We start from the raw sequence: 18,386 nt of genomic DNA, 5'->3' as shown, positions 1-18,386 counted from the left end.
TTTATTGGGTTATATAATTTTATTTATTTTGGTTCTCTAATGACAACAAGGAGAAAAGAGCAGCTGGGGGTGTGGGATGAGCTGGGGGGTGGAATGGGATGGGATAGGATGGGGTGGGGTGGTCACTGACATATATGTATAGGCTAATAAAATTAGAACCAAAAAAAAATAAAAAAATATAAACCATTCAAAAAAATTAAAAAAAAAAAATTAAATTCTCCATTCTTCTTCTTACATCCTTCTTTTAACCTTTCCTTTTCATTATTCAACAATGAGAGAAATCATTCACGTACAAGCCGGTAAGTTATCAGTCTCTATATCTTTTATTCCCACTCATCTATCCAGACCCACGTCTTCCATATACACCTTTACATACACTAACATGCATACATATATATATAAATATACACAGGTCAATGCGGCAATCAAGTAAGTCCTTACAAAATATCCATCCCACTGTCAATAAGCCAATCAATCAATCAATCAATCGATCAATCAATCAACTAATCAATCAATCTTTGTCTTCATATCTTATTCTATTTTTCAGATTGGCCAAAAGTTCTGGGAGACAATTAGCGAAGAGCACGGAATTGATCCGAGTGGTGCTTATGCAGGCGACAATGATTTGCAGTTGGAGAGAATAAACGTCTACTACAATGAAGGCTCTACTGGAAAATACGTCCCACGGTAGATACAACAACAATAATAGCAATAGTATTAAAGAAAAACAAATAGCTTGAAAGTATAAATCATTTTACTCACTCATCCAAAACCCAAATCAAATCAAATCAATATTTTCAGTTCTGTACTTGTAGATCTCGAACCTGCAACTATGGATGTCATCCGTGCTAGCAAATATGGAAAGCTATTCCGTCCAGACAACTTTATATTTGGCCAGTCGGGTGCTGGTAACTCATGGGCCAGAGGCTTCTACACCGAGGGAGCTGAACTGGTCGAATCTGTCCTTGACGTGATCCGCAAAGAAGCCGAGAACACTGACTGTCTTCAGGGATTCCAACTCTGCCATTCGCTAGGTGGTGGTACTGGCTCCGGGCTTGGTTCTCTGCTGTTGTCCAAGATTCGTGAAGAATACCCCGATCGTATGTTGTGCACCTATTCTGTCGTACCTTCTCCAAAAGTGTCCGATACCGTAGTCGAGCCCTACAACGCCGTCCTGTCTGTCCATCAGTTGGTCGAGAATTGTGACGCCACATTCTGTATTGACAACGAAGCCTTGTACGATATCTGTTTCCGTACTCTCAAACTCAACAACCCTGGCTATGACGAACTCAACCAACTTGTGTCTGCAGTCATGTCAGGTGTGTCCACCTCTCTGCGCTTCCCAGGCCAATTGAACGCTGATTTGCGCAAGTTGTTCGTCAACATGGTGCCCTTCCCACGTCTACATTTCTTTATGGTCGGCTTTGCTCCCTTGACTGCATTTGCCTCTCAGCAATATCGCAATCTCAGTGTACCCGAACTTACTGCCCAGATGTTCGATGCTCGCAACATGATGGCTGCATCAGACCCACGTCATGGCCGTTACTTGACAGTGTCGGCCATCTTCCGTGGCCGACTCTCTACAAAGGAAGTTGAGAACCAAATGTTGGCTGTCCAACAGAAGAACTCGTCCTACTTTGTTGAGTGGATCCCCAGCAGTGTCAAAACCACCTTGTGTGACATTCCTCCCGTTGGTCTCAAAATGTCTGGCACTTTTATCGGAAACAGCACTGCAATTCAGGAGCTCTTCAAGCGCGTGAACGAGCAGTTCACTCTCATGTTTAGACGCAAAGCATTCATGCATTGGTACACGAGCGAGGGCATGGATGAGATGGAGTTCACAGAAGCTGAGTCCAATATGCATGATTTGGTGTCAGAGTAAGCACAACAAGGGGCGGGGGAGGGGAGCACAAAATAAATATAAAGTGCTTCAAAAAAAAAAACTAAAAAACTAAAACTAAATTTCATCAATTTGATTTTCCTGTTTTAGGTATCAACAATACCAAGAAGCTAGTGTAGAAGAAGGCATGGAGGAAGAAGAAGAGTACATCGATGAGGAAGAAGAACAACCTCTTGATGAGTAAAATACATAATTACACTACAACATAACATAACCACCTAAATATCACCCAACCAAACACACACACACACACGTATATATATATATGTATATGTATCTATGTATGTATGTATGTATGTATGTAATCGCATATAAACTACAAACAAACTACAACACAAGAATATACACACATACACAATATATTATATTATATTATATTATATTATACTCCAATTTATTGAAACACAATCAACATATCTATATCCTTCACCTTTATTTCCCTTTATACTTTACACAAATATATATTTATATATATTTTATATTTTTTGCCCCAATTCTTCATAATAAATCAATATACTTACTTTCCACCAAATGAAACTGTATACACTATAATACATAATGAAGTAAATATGATGTAAAATGTATGTACAATGTATGTACAATGTACGTATCTATTTTGCAATAATAATAATAATAATAATAATAGTCTTAATCTATCATAATCTTCGTAATTTTAATAAAATAAAATAAAGATGTAGAGGATTCCTTCTTCTTCTTTTATTCTTTCTGCCTTTACCATATCTCTGCATGCATTTGCAGAATACATGTAGGAGATAGAGAGAGAGAGAAAGAAGGTAGCCCAAACAAGCAGACGCAGCTCCCTTTTTTGTTTGAGATTGGAACGTGCTCCTTTAACTGCATTGCATTACCAAAAAGAGAGAGAAAGAAGTAGGCTTAAATCTGTAGTCTATTTCTTCTTAAAAAATTGTAAATAAGAGCACAAAAAGAACAAGAGAAAGATACTCGTATGGCACAAAAGAATAAATAATATTACAATATGGGAAATGAGTGATGATACATACCCACACACAAATGCAGACAAACCATTAGTTCTTTGGTGCTTGGGTGTGTGCTTGTGTACTCGATATAATTTAAGGTATAATAATATATAAAGCTAAGAATTTTAATAAGAAGTTAAGAAAGAAAGAGAAAATTAAGTTTTCTGGGAGTCATTGGCCGTATTCATAGGTTTAGCTGGAACACCCTGTTGGTGGACCTCTTCCCTGACACGAGACATGAGATTGGAGTCAGAGTTGGCCATGTCACCACCAAAGATATTGTCCATCTCTTCAAGAGACAGACCTTTGGTCTCAGGAATGAAGAACCAGGTAAACAGGAAGGAAAGGACACAGAATACTGCCAAGAAGACGTATGTACCGTAATGAATTCCGGCAAGCATGGGAGGAGTGATCATGCCCATGATGAAGTTGCACATCCAGTTGGCAGAAGTGGAGATACTCATGGCCTTTGCACGAGCACGAAGAGGGAAGATCTCGGATGGGATGACCCAACCAATAGGTCCCCACGAGTAGGCAAAGTTGGCAATGAAGATGTACACAAATACAACTGCAACCCACCCCTCGGCAGTGTGGTTCGGCCAGTCATCCTCGTAAAGGCCGGTGATAATGGCAACAATGATCATACTGACGGAGAGTCCGACAGAGGCAATCATGAGCATCTTCTTTCGACCGACCATGTCGAGGAAGAGGACTGTTGGAATGGTCATGAGGAAGTTGATGACACCGACGACACCGGTGGCAAGCAGAGACACCGAGCTTCCGGTGAGACCGACAGACTGGAAGATCTTGGGGGCGTAGTAGATCAAGGCGTTGATTCCAACGAACTGCTGGAAGAACTGGATGGCACAGGCGATGAAGAGACGGTTGCGCATACCCTTGCGGAACAGCTCCACGTACCCCATCATGAATATTTTGAAACGGCCAGAGGTTCCGGCATCGACATAGTCGGGGTAGGTCTCGATCTCGACCAGCTTGTCGAAAGTGACATTGATCTTGATCTCCCGCCATTCTTTGATAACCTTTGGGTGATGGTCGGGGAGACGGCGAAGTTTGGATAAGACCTGGAGGGCCTGTTCCTCCTTTCCAACACTCATCAACCAGCGAGGAGAGTGAGGAAAGAAGAGAATTCCCACACCAAGTACAAGGCCAATGGCCAATTGGAGGCAAAGAGGGATCCGCCACTGTGCTTCTGTTGAAAGGTTGGCCGTTCCGTAGTCGATCCAGAACGAAATGAGGATTCCAAATGTGACGGCCAGCTGTTGAAGAGAGACGAGAGATCCACGGATTTCCGGAGGAGCAATCTCTGATTGGTACAGAGGGACCATTATATTAGGGCCTCTGGGAGTATTGTATTGATAACAAGCGTTTAGCGCGAATTATCACTGGCGCCTTTTGTTGTCATATAGGCCCTTTGGTTGATAAAGCTATAGTTAATATTTATCGGGTAAAAGCAGCTCTGGCAACATTTTTACCCCATTATTTTCGTAGCGTCTGGTGGGAAGCCATCTAAAAACGTATTCCTTCTCATGCTCGCCTTTATCATATCATTCCAAGCATTTTATTGTCCACTTCTTTTCTGCAGTGCTCTACCCCGTTGAAAGACCCCGTATACCTTTTCTTCTCCTGTCTCTCCAAAGCACATGTGTGAAATATCATGGTAGCTCGTCATGTACTGGGATGTAATGTAAGGGTGACTAGTAATCTTCTCCTTCGTGGTATTTTTTCTTGCGGTTGGATAATTCAGACCCGTAAACTGTACAGGTGACTGTTGCTGTGCATACAATATGGCGTGCTCACTGGAACTTTGGCTTTGAATACTCTCTTCCCCCAGCCGGCGTGGCAGCAGAAAAAGCCTCTAGTATTGTGTTTTGACATCTTACAATGAAGACGAGAGAATTCGCTCAACTTCATTAATTTTTTCTTGGTTCTTTATTTTCTCGATATGAGCCATGCATCATTTTCCATTCTAATAACCCAAGCGCAAGTGTTTCGGTAATAGCCATATCAGTAATAAAACGACTAGTCGTAAGGTAGCTGAGGTTTTGAGCAGCGCCTTGCTATAGAAGACAAAAAAGAAAAAGGAAAATTATTGGATGAGAAATGGTAGCAATAATGATAATAATAGCAATAAATGTCTGTACATCTATGCATATATTTGTTTGTACTTACAAGAGATCTTCCATCAAAGAAAATAGCAAGAGGCAGACAATAGAGTACTTGCGACTGATGGTATCAGTAAAATAACCGATTAACTAGGCACCCACCCACCGAGCATCAAAGGTCGAGAATAGACACAGCAAAGTCATCTTCAGTAGGTTACATTGGGAACTGAGCTTTGGAAGTCTATAAATTAGATACTTTTAAATTGGGATACTAGGTTTATTCTTTCTCATAAAAAATGGCTTGCCTCCATTCCTTGAACACCAGAAATAACACCTTGATTGTCTATGAAATTATGGAGTCTTTTTTTTAAAAAATAATAATAATATTAAATCGAAAACATAACATAAATATGTTAAATACTTACAGCCAAAACAATACACCTCCAAGAGATACAAAGATAGTAATAGCAAACACAAAACGGTTTTTTATAAGACTCTTGCTACCAGAATCAACTTTTCAACAGATGGGTTAACTTTTCTGGTACTAAAATCTTCACCGTCAGGCATAGGTCTATTGAGCTTGACTTGTGCGTTTGGTTGCCATCTTAAAAGTGTAATGAAAATGAGTTGAAAAAGTAGAATTTAGGGTAAAGTGAAAGAAGGGAAGAAAGAAATTTAGGAAAGATAAACAAAGATAAAAGAAAAAATAATAATCTTATATACTAACACTGTGAAGGAAAAGTAGCGATTCCGATGACGATTTTGAAATATAATTAAGATACTTTTTCAAAATTACCATCGGAATCGCCTCTCATTTCCCGTAGTGCATCGTCAATTTTCTTTAAACTATTACTAAAATACATTTATTTTTCACCTAGCCTTGAAGAGGTTAAGAATAATATTTTCTATTAAGAAATACAAAACCATTCGTTCAGATTGATAGAGAATACTATTGTCCAAATTTTTCATATTTCAACCTGTATAAAAAGCCTCCAATCTCGATCATACTTACTAAAAATTGCACTAAGAATCACAAATGTTACTTTCGTGCTTGTTTTTATTTTTGGAGAGGTGTATACAAAAGAAATGTAAAATGCCCAAAAAAGAGACTAAATTCTTCAATTTGATTTTTTTCTTGTTTTAGATATCAACAATACCAAGATGCTACTGTAGAACTAAGCATGAAGAAAATTTTTCGATGAGTATGACGAGAAGCCTACTGGTGATTGAATGCATAATTACACTCCAACATAACAACCTAACCATTACCATGCACGCACGAAATCATAGAAACCATGAGAAAACTACAGTACAATACCATATATTTCAATTTATTGAAACACAATTAATAAATCTATAACCTTTACTTTTATCTCCTTCCTATATTTTGTGCAAATATATATTCTTGCCCAAGATTTTCATAATATATCAATATGTTTTCCACCAAATGCAATTTTATACACATACAATACATACAATACATAGTAAAATATGTACAATGTATTTATGCATTTGCAAAAAATCTAAATCTATCATAATTTTCATGATTACAATATAATATAAAGATGTAGAAGATTACTTCTTCTTTTATTCTTTATGCACTTAACATATCTTTGCATGCATTTGCAGAATATATGTAGGAGAGAGAAAGAGAGAGATTAGCCAAAGCAAGTAGAAGAAGCTCCCTTTTTTTATATATTTGAGATTGGAACATGCTCCCTTAATTGTATTGCACAGTTAAAGAGAGAAATAAAGAAGTAGGCTTGATCTGTGGTGTTTTTTTTATTGGCTGAAATAAAATATATGTATAAAAAAAAGAGAGCGAAGAAGAGAAAGAATATATAAAATAGTATAATATAAAATGGAAAAAAAAAACGAGAGAAAAAGATATTGATATGGCACAAAAAAATAAGAGTAAATATATATATATAAATATACACACACAAATTCAGGCAGATATTTTCTTTGTGTCTGTGTCTGTGTCTGTGTCTGTGTACTTAATGGAAATTAAAATAAAAGAATATATAAAGTAAAAGATTTTAATAAAGAAGTATGAAGAAAAAAGAAAAAAAGAAAACAAATGAAAGGGGAGAAAATTAGGCTCCTCGAGAATCACTGGTTGTGTCCACAGGCCTAGCTGGAACACCCTGTTGGTGGACCTCTTCCCTGACACGAGACATGAGATTGGAGTCAGAGTTGGCCATGTCACCACCAAAGATATTGTCCATCTCTTCAAGAGACAGACCTTTGGTCTCAGGAATGAAGAACCAGGTAAACAGGAAGGAAAGGACACAGAATACTGCCAAGAAGACGTATGTACCGTAATGAATTCCGGCAAGCATGGGAGGAGTGATCATGCCCATGATGAAGTTGCACATCCAGTTGGCAGAAGTGGAGATACTCATGGCCTTTGCACGAGCACGAAGAGGGAAGATCTCGGATGGGATGACCCAACCAATAGGTCCCCACGAGTAGGCAAAGTTGGCAATGAAGATGTACACAAATACAACTGCAACCCACCCCTCGGCAGTGTGGTTCGGCCAGTCATCCTCGTAAAGGCCGGTGATAATGGCAACAATGATCATACTGACGGAGAGTCCGACAGAGGCAATCATGAGCATCTTCTTTCGACCGACCATGTCGAGGAAGAGGACTGTTGGAATGGTCATGAGGAAGTTGATGACACCGACGACACCGGTGGCAAGCAGAGACACCGAGCTTCCGGTGAGACCGACAGACTGGAAGATCTTGGGGGCGTAGTAGATCAAGGCGTTGATTCCAACGAACTGCTGGAAGAACTGGATGGCACAGGCGATGAAGAGACGGTTGCGCATACCCTTGCGGAACAGCTCCACGTACCCCATCATGAATATTTTGAAACGGCCAGAGGTTCCGGCATCGACATAGTCGGGGTAGGTCTCGATCTCGACCAGCTTGTCGAAAGTGACATTGATCTTGATCTCCCGCCATTCTTTGATAACCTTTGGGTGATGGTCGGGGAGACGGCGAAGTTTGGATAAGACCTGGAGGGCCTGTTCCTCCTTTCCAACACTCATCAACCAGCGAGGAGAGTGAGGAAAGAAGAGAATTCCCACACCAAGTACAAGGCCAATGGCCAATTGGAGGCAAAGAGGGATCCGCCACTGTGCTTCTGTTGAAAGGTTGGCCGTTCCGTAGTCGATCCAGAACGAAATGAGGATTCCAAATGTGACGGCCAGCTGTTGAAGAGAGACGAGAGATCCACGGATTTCCGGAGGAGCAATCTCTGATTGGTACAGAGGGACCAACATACTAAGACCTCCGACAGCCAGACCAGTAACAAAACGACCACTCAAAAGATAACTGAGATTTTGGGCAGCACCTTGCTATAGTAGATAAAAAAAAAAAGGTATTAGGTGAGGAATAGTAATAATAATGATAATAAACTACTATAGATATATATATAATGTGGTTTACTTACAAGAGAGCTTCCAACGAGAAAGACAGCAGAAAAGAGGACAATGGAGTACTTTCGGCTGATGCGGTCTGCAAAGTAACCAACTAGCCAGGCACCCACCCAACATCCAAGCTCGAGAATAGACACAACGAAACCATTCTCAGTAGGTGACATTGGGAAGCGATCTTTAAAAGTCTATAGATGGCATACGTTTAACTTGGAATACTTGATATATTCTTTCTCATAAAAAAAAGATGGTTTACCTCCATTTCCTGAACACCAGAAATAACACCTTGATCGTCTATGAAATTATGGATTTTTGTTTTAAATATTAGGTTGAAAAATAACACAAATATATTAAATACTTACAACCAAACAATACACCTCCGAGAGATGCAAAGATAGCAGTAGCAAACACATAAGGGTTTGCTATTAAACCTTTGATACCAGAATGAATTTTTTCATCATCGATTTTTTCGTCAAAATGACTAGCAGCCCTGGTACTAAAGGTTTCAATATCAGGCGGAGGGCGCTTTGCCTCATATTTTGTATTGAGTGACATATTAAAAGTGGAATAGAAAGGGGTTGAAAAGGAAAATTCAGGATGAAGTTAAATAAGTAATAAAAAAAAACGCAAGTAAAAAGATAATAATAGTAGTAGTAAGAAAGCGAAATAAAGTCTCCTTATATACTAAATATTTAATTATTACTGTTGTTGCTGTTGCTGTTAGTAATAGTGGTAGTTCTTCTAGTTTTATTGCCGCCGGAACTCCCTTTTGACTTGAATGTCTGTATATAAGCAGCAGCATCCAATCCTTGTTAACGCTGATATAAAAGACGTTACTGCATATACACCGCGGGTTGTACGGAAAGCGAAATAAAGCTAAAAAAGTTATCCGGATAATATTAACAAACTATTATTACTTTAAAGTATAGCCTTTAATGCACACACGTTACCCACTAATAACTTTGCGGGAATAGCCACCTATGATATCTAAGCTTCAGAAAACAAAATGCCATTTATCATCCAAATCTATTAGTAAAATGTTTTGTTTCACTAGAGTAATGTGGGGCTGCCAAGATTCTTTAGATGTGTATATTGATATATCGATATGCTCTAATTGGACCATACAGTTGAGCTGTTCAAACATAAAAATTCTCCTTGATTTTGTTTTGATAAGAAAGGTAAAGAAGCACTTCTTTGATATCATAGCTGACAATATGCTTGTTTTTTTTTATATAGCTCATTTTTCTTTTGGAGTACTCATTTGGTAAGTTATGGGATCGCGTTGAATACATTGGTAAATTTTTTTTCTTGCAGATTACAAGTATTATGCATAACTAATATTTTTTTTACTGCACCAAATCATCTTTTATTTTATGAAACAATTAACAGTATATGTGTATAGATTTCTACTGTCCAACTGTAATATCCTATATAGGTATATGCAATGATCAAACTGTTTTCTACAAGCAACTTGTTTGGATTCAAGAGATCTTGTAAAATAGTCCGGTTGGTACTAATTTCCCCACATACCCCGCGTTTTCCCAGGCAACCTTCATTGGTGTAACAGCTGGAGAAGAAGAGGAATAAACCGTATGAGATGGGATATCCAATGCTTTCATTTCAGATCTTACTATATTTGGGAGTTTCCCGTCGGTATGCACCAGGAATCCTGATCTCTCTCTCTCTCTCTCTCTTACTCACATATTTGCTCACTGTCATAGACAGACCATGCTAATCAACAAACGGGTAAACCAATATAAGGTTTTCCCGTTTTTCTTTTTTCAAAAAAATAAAAATAAAATAATAATACAAATATAGGCAAATGATATAATTCATTAACTAGCAGTTTAATAATGATAGTGTATACAAGCTCTTTATTACTAATAGTAATATTGGTAGTAATAGTAGTATTGCAAGTATATATTCTAAATAAATCTTAATAAACCATTTGTTACAGTGAGAATCTAATGTCAAGGGAGTAGAATATATAAAGGAAAAATATTGTAATAGACCCTACTTGCATATTATTTTGGAACAGCGCTTACAACGTTTAAAGGCATGCATGTAGAGTAACATACAGTTCGTTCCACGAGCATTTTTTTTGAAACCAGATCAAGTAAGGATTGGAGAAGCTGTGCTTTTGATTGAATACCCGAGGATTAGGACAATGGGACCTTATCATCTTAAGTCTGATTATGACGCATTTTATTTTTGGTAGTTTCCATCTTACAAAATATGTATTCAAGTAAAGAAGCTACTACGTTTTATAGACAAGAAGTATCCCTATTGTGGGTTAGCCAGTAACAATTTCAGAATCTGGTATTAGAATATATTATATAATCATTAAACAGGGTACCTGGATCGAAGAAAAAAGTATAGACAGACAAGCAAGTATAAATTACAGCCAAAACGAAATGTTAATCACAAGCTCTCCATTATTAAAATAGTACTTGCTACTGAAATAAAAGCTTAAATAATGATAATAAAAAGATTACAACATTATATATATATTATAGAGCTTTTAATTAGTTAAAGAAGAACATTAAAACTTAAAGAAGTGCTTTGTATATCCAAAAAAAAATGTGTTTATAAAATAAGTTGGTTTAGAGACCTTTACAATATTTTGTATCTTGTCTTTTAGATCTCTTCTATCCCTAATGGTTTCATTTTCTTAGATCATTAATTAGCCTATTAATAAGAAATATGACCCTTATTTTCAAATAGAAAGGCTAATCGATCCCATTTCACTAAAAAGAAACCCCTGTACAAATTAAACAAATAAAATCCAATAAAATAAAATGGCGTATAAGAGAAATTGGCGGGGTTATCTACCCAGGGATTTCCAGTTACCCAGGCCAGAAGTTGATCGATGGAGTTGCCTTCCAATGTTCGGATCGCACAATTGTTCCGGGGTAGGCTATGTCCGGATATCACACACAAGCAAAAATATTAATCTACCTTGCAACAATAATCGTAAATATGTATATATGATACCTTTATTTATGTTGATTCTCGAGTGCATAAACAATTGAACGTCGAAGCATGTATTGAGAAAATTGATTGCTATTGTTGGTTAAATAAATAAGATAGAATATCAAAAGCAAATCTAATATATTCCGAAGAACCAATTTGTTACACAACCAAGTGTATGTTTAACAATTGACGTATAATAGCTTGAGGACTCTGTAATCAATTCGCCTTGTTACTGAAATTTATTTATTTATTTTCTGGTATAGAAAACTCTTTCTCGATTTTCTTTAACAATATCACAAAGGCTTTAAAGGTTCCGCTTTTGAAAAAGAAATACTAGTCCCAAATAGTGAAATACACCCAAAGGTACCAGGGGCTTTAAAGAAATTAGAAGAAATAAAAGGCTAAGACGCTTACTCCAAGAAATATCTTATCATCACGAGTGTCTTGGCTGCTATCATTCCATAAAAAGAAGAAGAGAAAAATAGGTTGTTTATTCATATAATAATGAGTCCAATGTATTCGTCAGATGACATGCATTATTGTGAAGCTCACTACCGGAGCTTGGGTGTGTTTGGAAAAGAATAGATCTACATATTCCCCGGGATGGTCAGAAGAGTATTTATTTTCAGTAACCAACGCAAACAAACGACTGGCACATAAGACAAAGAAAATTATCTACAAAGATTACAAAGTATTCGGTGGATAGACGCTCACCTCATAATATTCGAAACGCATTGTTCCTCTTTAAATAAGAATAAAAACAAAAAAAAAACATAATATCCCTTAACGTCCCTTTTATTAAGACTTGACTATACAATGACCTTCCAGCTGCTCTCCCTTTTTTTCTTCTTAAGTAATAATGGCATTAATAATATATATATATATATATATATATATTGTTCTTTGTATTCACCGCATACTGTTTAATCTCTTTGTGTGTTATTGGTGTCAAACCACTAAAATATGCCTTTACTATATATCTTATATCTAAAGATTTCTATTTTTTTTATTGTCCAAAATTACCAAATTGATAGTGAGCATGGATAAGCCTGGATAAGTTTATATATATATATATATACATGCTACGTTTTTTGCTACTCTGGCTTGTCGATATATTCTTTACTTTAGCTTCTATCAAATATATTGCGTTTATGTATACAAGAGGCTTTATAAACTTGGAAGCCATTCTCCGTATACCATCACCTATTGGAGAAGAATGCGAATATATATTTACACTGTGGAGCGATGAAAAGTATGTACTGTTTTCAAGTCTCGAGGATAAATAATCAATTTTCTACTGCCTAACCAAAATGTTTGATATATATATAATTGATAGATTTCCGAAACCAATATGCTGCCGGATGACCAGTGCTTGCTACAAAGATGCTAATGTGAAAACATACAATCGATCTTATTACTATGAGATTTATATTCAAGCCAGTATCTTGGAATATGGTCATAACCGCCCCACGACTGATGATGACAATATATCAAATACCCTTTTACTCGTGGAAACCATCATCAGTATAAAACCTACACTACTCAAGCACGATTCTCAAAGTTCCTATGAGAATACGAACCCACCTGTAGTACACAAAATATATGAGAAGAAAGGACCCTATATCATTCGACTAACAGTCGAGATGAGCAGTAATTTAAAGAGTCCTTCCGAGAGAAGATTTAGAGTGCCTAGCAGATCGATACCATACAGCCCACACCGAGAATCCGAGCCTTTGGGAGATCCGAGAGATTCGAGACTAAAACCGAGATTGACCCCGAGATCGACATCAAAACCGGAACCATCCTCAGTAGGAGGGCCTTCAAGCATGACTGATCCACTCAATACAATGCCACTTTTTGATTCCGTATCACAAAATGTATCACCAGATGGCTCTGTTCAAGAGAAAGGTAACGAAGACCAAGGAATACTCACAGGCACTGAAGAGTATCCCACAGCCTCAGCAAAGACTGCATTCATACAAAAAATTACCGATATATTTGAGGATAATTTCTTGAGCAAGGAACGCAGTGATTACTTTAGCAGAAAAAGAAGACATCTTGGTTGAAGTTTGATTTAAATTTAAAAGCCTTAAATACTATCATATCCATCTGTAATATACTTACGCTATGAACCCAAATATTTGTTTGTTTAATAATAACAGCAACAATAAAATATGTATAATCTTTGAAAGAAGTCAAAGAAGTTGACTTGTAGTCTTCTACCTCTTATTATTATTATTTTTTGGAGAGGGAAAGTGGTAGAAGGGTATTACAGAATATCTATGTCGTGGTCAAATGAGTAAGTCTCTATTTCATATTTACCGACATATTTACAGCGTAATAAAACATATCCACGTGAAAGATCGTCTTTCCATGAGTTCTTGTCCATAAAACCATTATGACATTGATTCTTTGGAGGTTCAGGATCAGGGATATTCTTGTTCTTTAGTGCAAGTTTTTGGAAATAGTTTTTGGCAAACTCGACTTCTCGCTTTTTTAGCATTCGTACTTCAGAATACAATCGTCTGGCAACTTTCTTCAAGCAATGCTGGAACCATATCTGTTTAGGGATCATATTTTGCAATAGAGAGACTGGTGGGGTACCAACAACAGAGCCGATCTCGCCAGAATCAAAGATGGATTGTGTGCGTTCAATAACAAGTAGATGAATATTGGAGTTTGATCTCAAGTGTGTGTCATTTGAATCGAGGGTCTCGTTGTCTTGTAATCGAAAGACCACATTATTCAGCTTCAATACATCGAATTGTGTAAAGGACATATCCAAAAGTAAAGTCGTCGTTTCGCTGGATACCGAATCTGTTATTTTGACAACGCATAGTACCATCTCGCGTAATTGGGGACAGCAGAATGAGACATAACTAAGTATAGATGGGTCAACATCTGAATCCCAGATTTCAATCCTTTGTAAGCCGTGTTTTTCTGATATGTAGCTAGCTTCCTGACTCAATAGAATACGGCCATCCTTGAGCTTGATCTTTTTTAGAGAAACACAATTTCTCAAGATAGTGTCAATCTTTATGACGAGCTTTGGTACTTCTAGCGTCAGATCCGCCAAACAAGGACAATAGTCCAGCTGTAGTGGGAAATTACTATAGATCAATCCCCGTGGTATGATTTTGATAAAAAGCTTTTGTAGTGTCTTGGAAGATAGAGGGATAGCTTTGGTAGCAATGGTCTCTGGTTGGGGCGGTTCTCCACATGTCAAATTCACGCGGTAGTCTAGAGATTGGAGTGATTCCAGCATTTGGGCAAAGGTTCTCCAAAATGCATAAAAGTATGGATCTAATTGTAATTTCTGAGATATCGTGGCTACTCTCAGGCTAGAAAAACTGTGTTCTGACGCTTTTATAACTGACATAGTATCGGCGCATGGCACCACCAATTTTGATCTGGACCCAAAATTGGTTTTGGATTCATATGTGTGAATGTTGGGATATTTGAGAGCGCAGTAAAAGATCCAACCGATGTTAATATCGAGATTGGAGAGTCTGACTCGCTTCAATTTATCTGCTGGGGTAGTGGATCTGATTAGTGTGATATCCTCATTGGCTATAGAAGTGAATAAGAAAGCTAGGTTCAATGACTCGAGGTGTGGTAGATAATTGTGTATTGTATCCAAGTCACGCCAGGTATAGCAAACCACACGATAACATATTTTGTCTGGAACGGTTAGATGTTTAAGGTGTGGAAGGCAGGCTAATATCTGGTATAGTTCATGTTTTGGAGTATGCTGATTCTGCTCCGGGATATGTATCTCGAGGCTCACCAGGCTGGCCCAGAGATTCCAGTTTGCAGTCTTTCCAAAGTTGTGATTCGAGAGACTTCTGTGCTGTATTCTAAGGCACTTTATACGCTGAAAGTATTGCTGTAGCAAATAAAGTTGGCCGTCATCTACTTCAGTTGATTGGTGGAGATTAAGAGTCTGTACACGATTTCCATTCTTTTTGTATGCATTTTGTTCAGTGTGATTGATGTTACAGATGTTTCTCAGATGACGTTTGTTGAGATTTATAGTAGACCAGAGAGAGTCCTGAAATGGTGCAGACCACAGTTTACAAACTGTTATGCAAGAAACTTTATCTTTGATGCTGAGATGTGATGCGATGATACTAAGGACTTCGAAAGGCAATCTAGATGTCATTAAAGAATTATTGACTGAGTTAGCCTTTATGAATTGACAGCTGTAAAACACCGAGAAAATAATTAATGTACGCGCCTTCTTTATATATATTATTTTCATCACGGACCACAAAGGATATACACACGTGAGTTGTATAGGAACCCATTGCCCTTTTACTTGGGCTTTGGAAATAGGGAGTGACCCAAAAAAAATCGCTCAAGCCAAGGCTTCGAATTTTTTTTGTCATTGACTGGCCCATATGAACTGTAAAGCCGTCCAATCTTTATGGAAATTATTACAAAATCCCCATCGAAACCACCATTTTTTTTTGGAAAGTTCTTCTAGTGGCCCAGTTTTTGAGGTAATAATTTTTATTTATTTATTTAGCGGACTGGCTCTTCTTGGTTATACAGCTTTATCTTTTATGTATGTCTCAAAGGTTTTCGATGGGGAAATCAATGACCTTAATTGTCTTTTTCTTTTCAGCCACTGTTTTGTATCTTTCTGCTGTATAAGTGTGTGTGTGTGTGTGTGTGTGCGTATGGTAGAGGAGAGGCAAGGAACGTTGGCATACAGAAGAATGGTATCAGACTTGTCAAAGGACTGCTTCTTCAACATATTCAGCAAGTCTTTATTCAAAAGTTTTATCTATTTTGAGCTGTTTATGATCCCATCGATCTACAGTAACCATAAAGTGACCTCTAGTGCAGACAGAAAAAGCTTTGATCCAAGTTTTCCTTTCTTTAATCTTCAGAGGCTATTCTTGCTAACATCTAGATCCAGATACTTTCAATAAAGGGTATAAATTACTGAAGCCCTCGCACCAAAAAAAAACCCCTGGACCACACAATTAACTTTCACCCTCTGTTGTGGTCATGAATGCATGCATAATTCTGTAGGTGAGATTTTCGCTAATTTGGGCAGGTTTTCTGTTTCTCTTTCTTCCCCACCCCATCCCATAGTATGACAATATTTATTTTCGAAACACCAAAAAAAAAAGATAGGAAAAGTTCACTTGAGTTTTTGTTTTTTTTATTCTTACCTCAAAAAACCGGGCTATTGGAGGAATTTTCAGCATTTTTTCTCATCTTTTTTTTTTATGCCATGGGAAATTAATAGTGACTCTGATGGTGATTTTTGAAAAGAGCCATAGGCATTTTCCAAGAAACACCATCGGAGTCACTGTTCATTTCCCATGATTGTTATATAGCCTTTTCATTATATATACATGTGTAAGTACTAGCATAATATAGGGTACTTCTTTAACAGACGTCCTAATGTATATATAATTATCTCTAAAGAACAAATGAACAAAAAAATAAACAAGTATCAGAATATGATCTTGTAAATTTGATGGTTCGTTTTATTTTTGTAGGATATCATAATGAAATCATCTAATATATATATATATATTAAGTTTATGTCTTATAATATTAAACATTCCATATTGAAATAAGAATTTTTACGTTCATTTCGGAGAGTACCTTAATTCAATCAAATGTGGTGTACCACTATCCACTCATGCTTGTAAAAGAAAAATCGGTATTTGTCGCAAGAACTATAGCTATCTTATTCTTACAATTAGACGAATTGAATGTCTCTTAGTAACAGAACGAGTGGGGATAGGAAGATAGAGTGAGAGTATAAAGAAGTAATCTTATGGTGTAACGCTGCAGCTTGTTTCTTTTCCGTCTAAATCAGAACCTTTATGGTGAAACATTATTACATGAGCAGATTTTTGTAGGGCAGGCATCTTGTTCCCAAAAAGCTGGCGTATATTTCAATTGTGAAATACTAAACACGAGTATTATGTACATTTGTACGCAACTATGCCAATATGTATGCCTTTAACTAGATAAAACCCCCTACCAAGACTAGAGAATAAAAAAAACAAAAGCTACAGTCTAGTCCTTTATGTATTAAAGGAGAAGATGTCACATTACTTTGGCGGCTTCGAGCCCCTCAGACTTGCACTATATGTGTACATAGTGTTACTGTCTGTTCCAGCGGTTCTGCATACAGATGTATATTGCAATCATTACATAATAGATACGATAGAAACTATAGACCAAACTGCGTTTAAAGACACAATGATATAGTTTCTAAATTTCCGATCTGCCTGTATAATTAAAGATACATACATAAATGGATAAATAAGTCAAACCCTTTACCCTAAAGTAATTTCCTGTCCATCAAAAAAAATCGTGTATATATATATAAAAATCTGATTTAAAAGATGTTGAACAACCTTAAAAAGAGAGAGAGAGAGAGATGGCTTTCTTATTGTTGTTGCTATTGTAAAGAAGCTTATTAATTAGAATATTATTACGATTTTACTTTATAGTTCAAAAGTAATGTCACATTTTAAAATACACCTCTAAGTACACCCCTAAACACGCATTTTTTTTTTTGGTTTTTGGTTTTGAGTGCATGTATAAAAGATTGGATATAGGATATTGTAAATAGGTTACAATAATTTTATATATATATATATATGATGATGATGGTAATTGGAGAATATTCACATATAAAGAGACCATTTTTTTTTGTTTTTTTTTTGTTTCAGAGAAAAGAATAAGGAGGGGAAGATCAAGCAATAGCTAAGGTAGAAGAAGAAGAGGAAAACTGTGTACAAAAGAAAAGGGAAGTTATCTATCGCGAGGGAAGTTGGTTTTTGGGACGAATTCACATGCTGTAACTCGTGTGAGTATATATGTATGTAACTAAGTATGTATATGTAAATATGTATGTATGTAAATATGTATATATGTATGTATGTATATATGTATGTATGTGTGTATGCGAATA

General features: G+C 36.8%; 5 protein-coding genes across 5 annotated transcripts; 2 read left to right on the top strand and 3 right to left on the bottom strand.

The window, feature by feature from the left end:
* The first annotated feature begins 224 nt into the window (after positions 1-224).
* On the top strand, positions 225-2,437 carry PHYBLDRAFT_124605 (hypothetical protein). Its single transcript, XM_018428999.1, has 5 exons — positions 225-299; positions 413-429; positions 548-687; positions 802-1,878; positions 1,991-2,437. The coding sequence occupies exons 1-5, from the start codon at positions 272-274 to the stop codon at positions 2,082-2,084; spliced, it is 1,356 nt and encodes a 451-aa protein (XP_018292533.1). The 5' UTR covers positions 225-271; the 3' UTR covers positions 2,085-2,437.
* A 616-nt stretch (positions 2,438-3,053) lies between these two features.
* Positions 3,054-6,566, bottom strand: PHYBLDRAFT_167899 (hypothetical protein; the record flags this gene model as incomplete). The annotated part of the gene is made up of 10 exons (XM_018435743.1): positions 3,054-4,257; positions 4,392-4,453; positions 4,532-4,772; positions 4,894-4,976; positions 5,089-5,142; positions 5,184-5,262; positions 5,447-5,534; positions 5,818-5,873; positions 6,291-6,325; positions 6,498-6,566. The coding sequence occupies 10 exons, from the start codon at positions 6,564-6,566 to the stop codon at positions 3,054-3,056; spliced, it is 1,971 nt and encodes a 656-aa protein (XP_018292532.1).
* Positions 6,567-6,779: 213 nt separating this feature from the next.
* PHYBLDRAFT_177474 (hypothetical protein) lies at positions 6,780-9,089 on the bottom strand. The gene is made up of 4 exons (XM_018437891.1): positions 8,827-9,089; positions 8,721-8,758; positions 8,482-8,652; positions 6,780-8,386 (listed from the first exon to the last, which is right to left on the bottom strand). Exons 1-4 carry the CDS (start codon positions 9,017-9,019, stop codon positions 7,118-7,120), a joined length of 1,671 nt encoding a protein of 556 aa, XP_018292531.1. The 5' UTR covers positions 9,020-9,089; the 3' UTR covers positions 6,780-7,117.
* A 3,709-nt stretch (positions 9,090-12,798) lies between these two features.
* Positions 12,799-13,503, top strand: PHYBLDRAFT_144934 (hypothetical protein; the record flags this gene model as incomplete). Its single annotated transcript, XM_018431322.1, has 1 exon — positions 12,799-13,503. The coding sequence occupies one exon, from the start codon at positions 12,799-12,801 to the stop codon at positions 13,501-13,503; it is 705 nt and encodes a 234-aa protein (XP_018292530.1).
* Positions 13,504-13,611: 108 nt separating this feature from the next.
* Positions 13,612-16,656, bottom strand: PHYBLDRAFT_186813 (hypothetical protein; the record flags this gene model as incomplete). Its single annotated transcript, XM_018439286.1, has 3 exons — positions 13,612-15,639; positions 15,756-15,919; positions 16,621-16,656. 3 exons carry the CDS (start codon positions 16,654-16,656, stop codon positions 13,707-13,709), a joined length of 2,133 nt encoding a protein of 710 aa, XP_018292529.1. The 3' UTR covers positions 13,612-13,706.
* Positions 16,657-18,386: the final 1,730 nt, after the last annotated feature.

The sequence above is a fragment of the Phycomyces blakesleeanus genome, assembly GCF_001638985.1.
Source record: "Phycomyces blakesleeanus NRRL 1555(-) unplaced genomic scaffold PHYBLscaffold_9, whole genome shotgun sequence".
Classification (NCBI taxonomy): domain Eukaryota; kingdom Fungi; phylum Mucoromycota; class Mucoromycetes; order Mucorales; family Phycomycetaceae; genus Phycomyces; species Phycomyces blakesleeanus.
Note: the sequence above shows the minus strand (reverse complement) of the source record. Positions and strands in the feature narration are given on the sequence as shown.

What these genes read in the sequence shown, in the direction of transcription:
- PHYBLDRAFT_177474 (XM_018437891.1), bottom strand. Translation starts at nt 9,019, where the DNA reads ATGTCACTCAATACAAAATATGAGGCAAAGCGCCCTCCGCCTGATATT. An exon ending in CGGAGGTGTATTGTTTGGTT is followed by an intron (nt 8,759 to 8,826) that starts GTAAGTATTTAA and finishes ATAATTTCATAG; the next exon opens with ACGATCAAGGTGTTATTTCT. An exon ending in TTCTCGTTGGAAGCTCTCTT is followed by an intron (nt 8,387 to 8,481) that starts GTAAGTAAACCA and finishes TATCTACTATAG; the next exon opens with CAAGGTGCTGCCCAAAATCT.
- PHYBLDRAFT_124605 (XM_018428999.1), top strand. Translation starts at nt 272, where the DNA reads ATGAGAGAAATCATTCACGTACAAGCCG. An exon ending in ACTGGAAAATACGTCCCACG is followed by an intron (nt 688 to 801) that starts GTAGATACAACA and finishes CAATATTTTCAG; the next exon opens with TTCTGTACTTGTAGATCTCG. An exon ending in ATGCATGATTTGGTGTCAGA is followed by an intron (nt 1,879 to 1,990) that starts GTAAGCACAACA and finishes TTCCTGTTTTAG; the next exon opens with GTATCAACAATACCAAGAAG.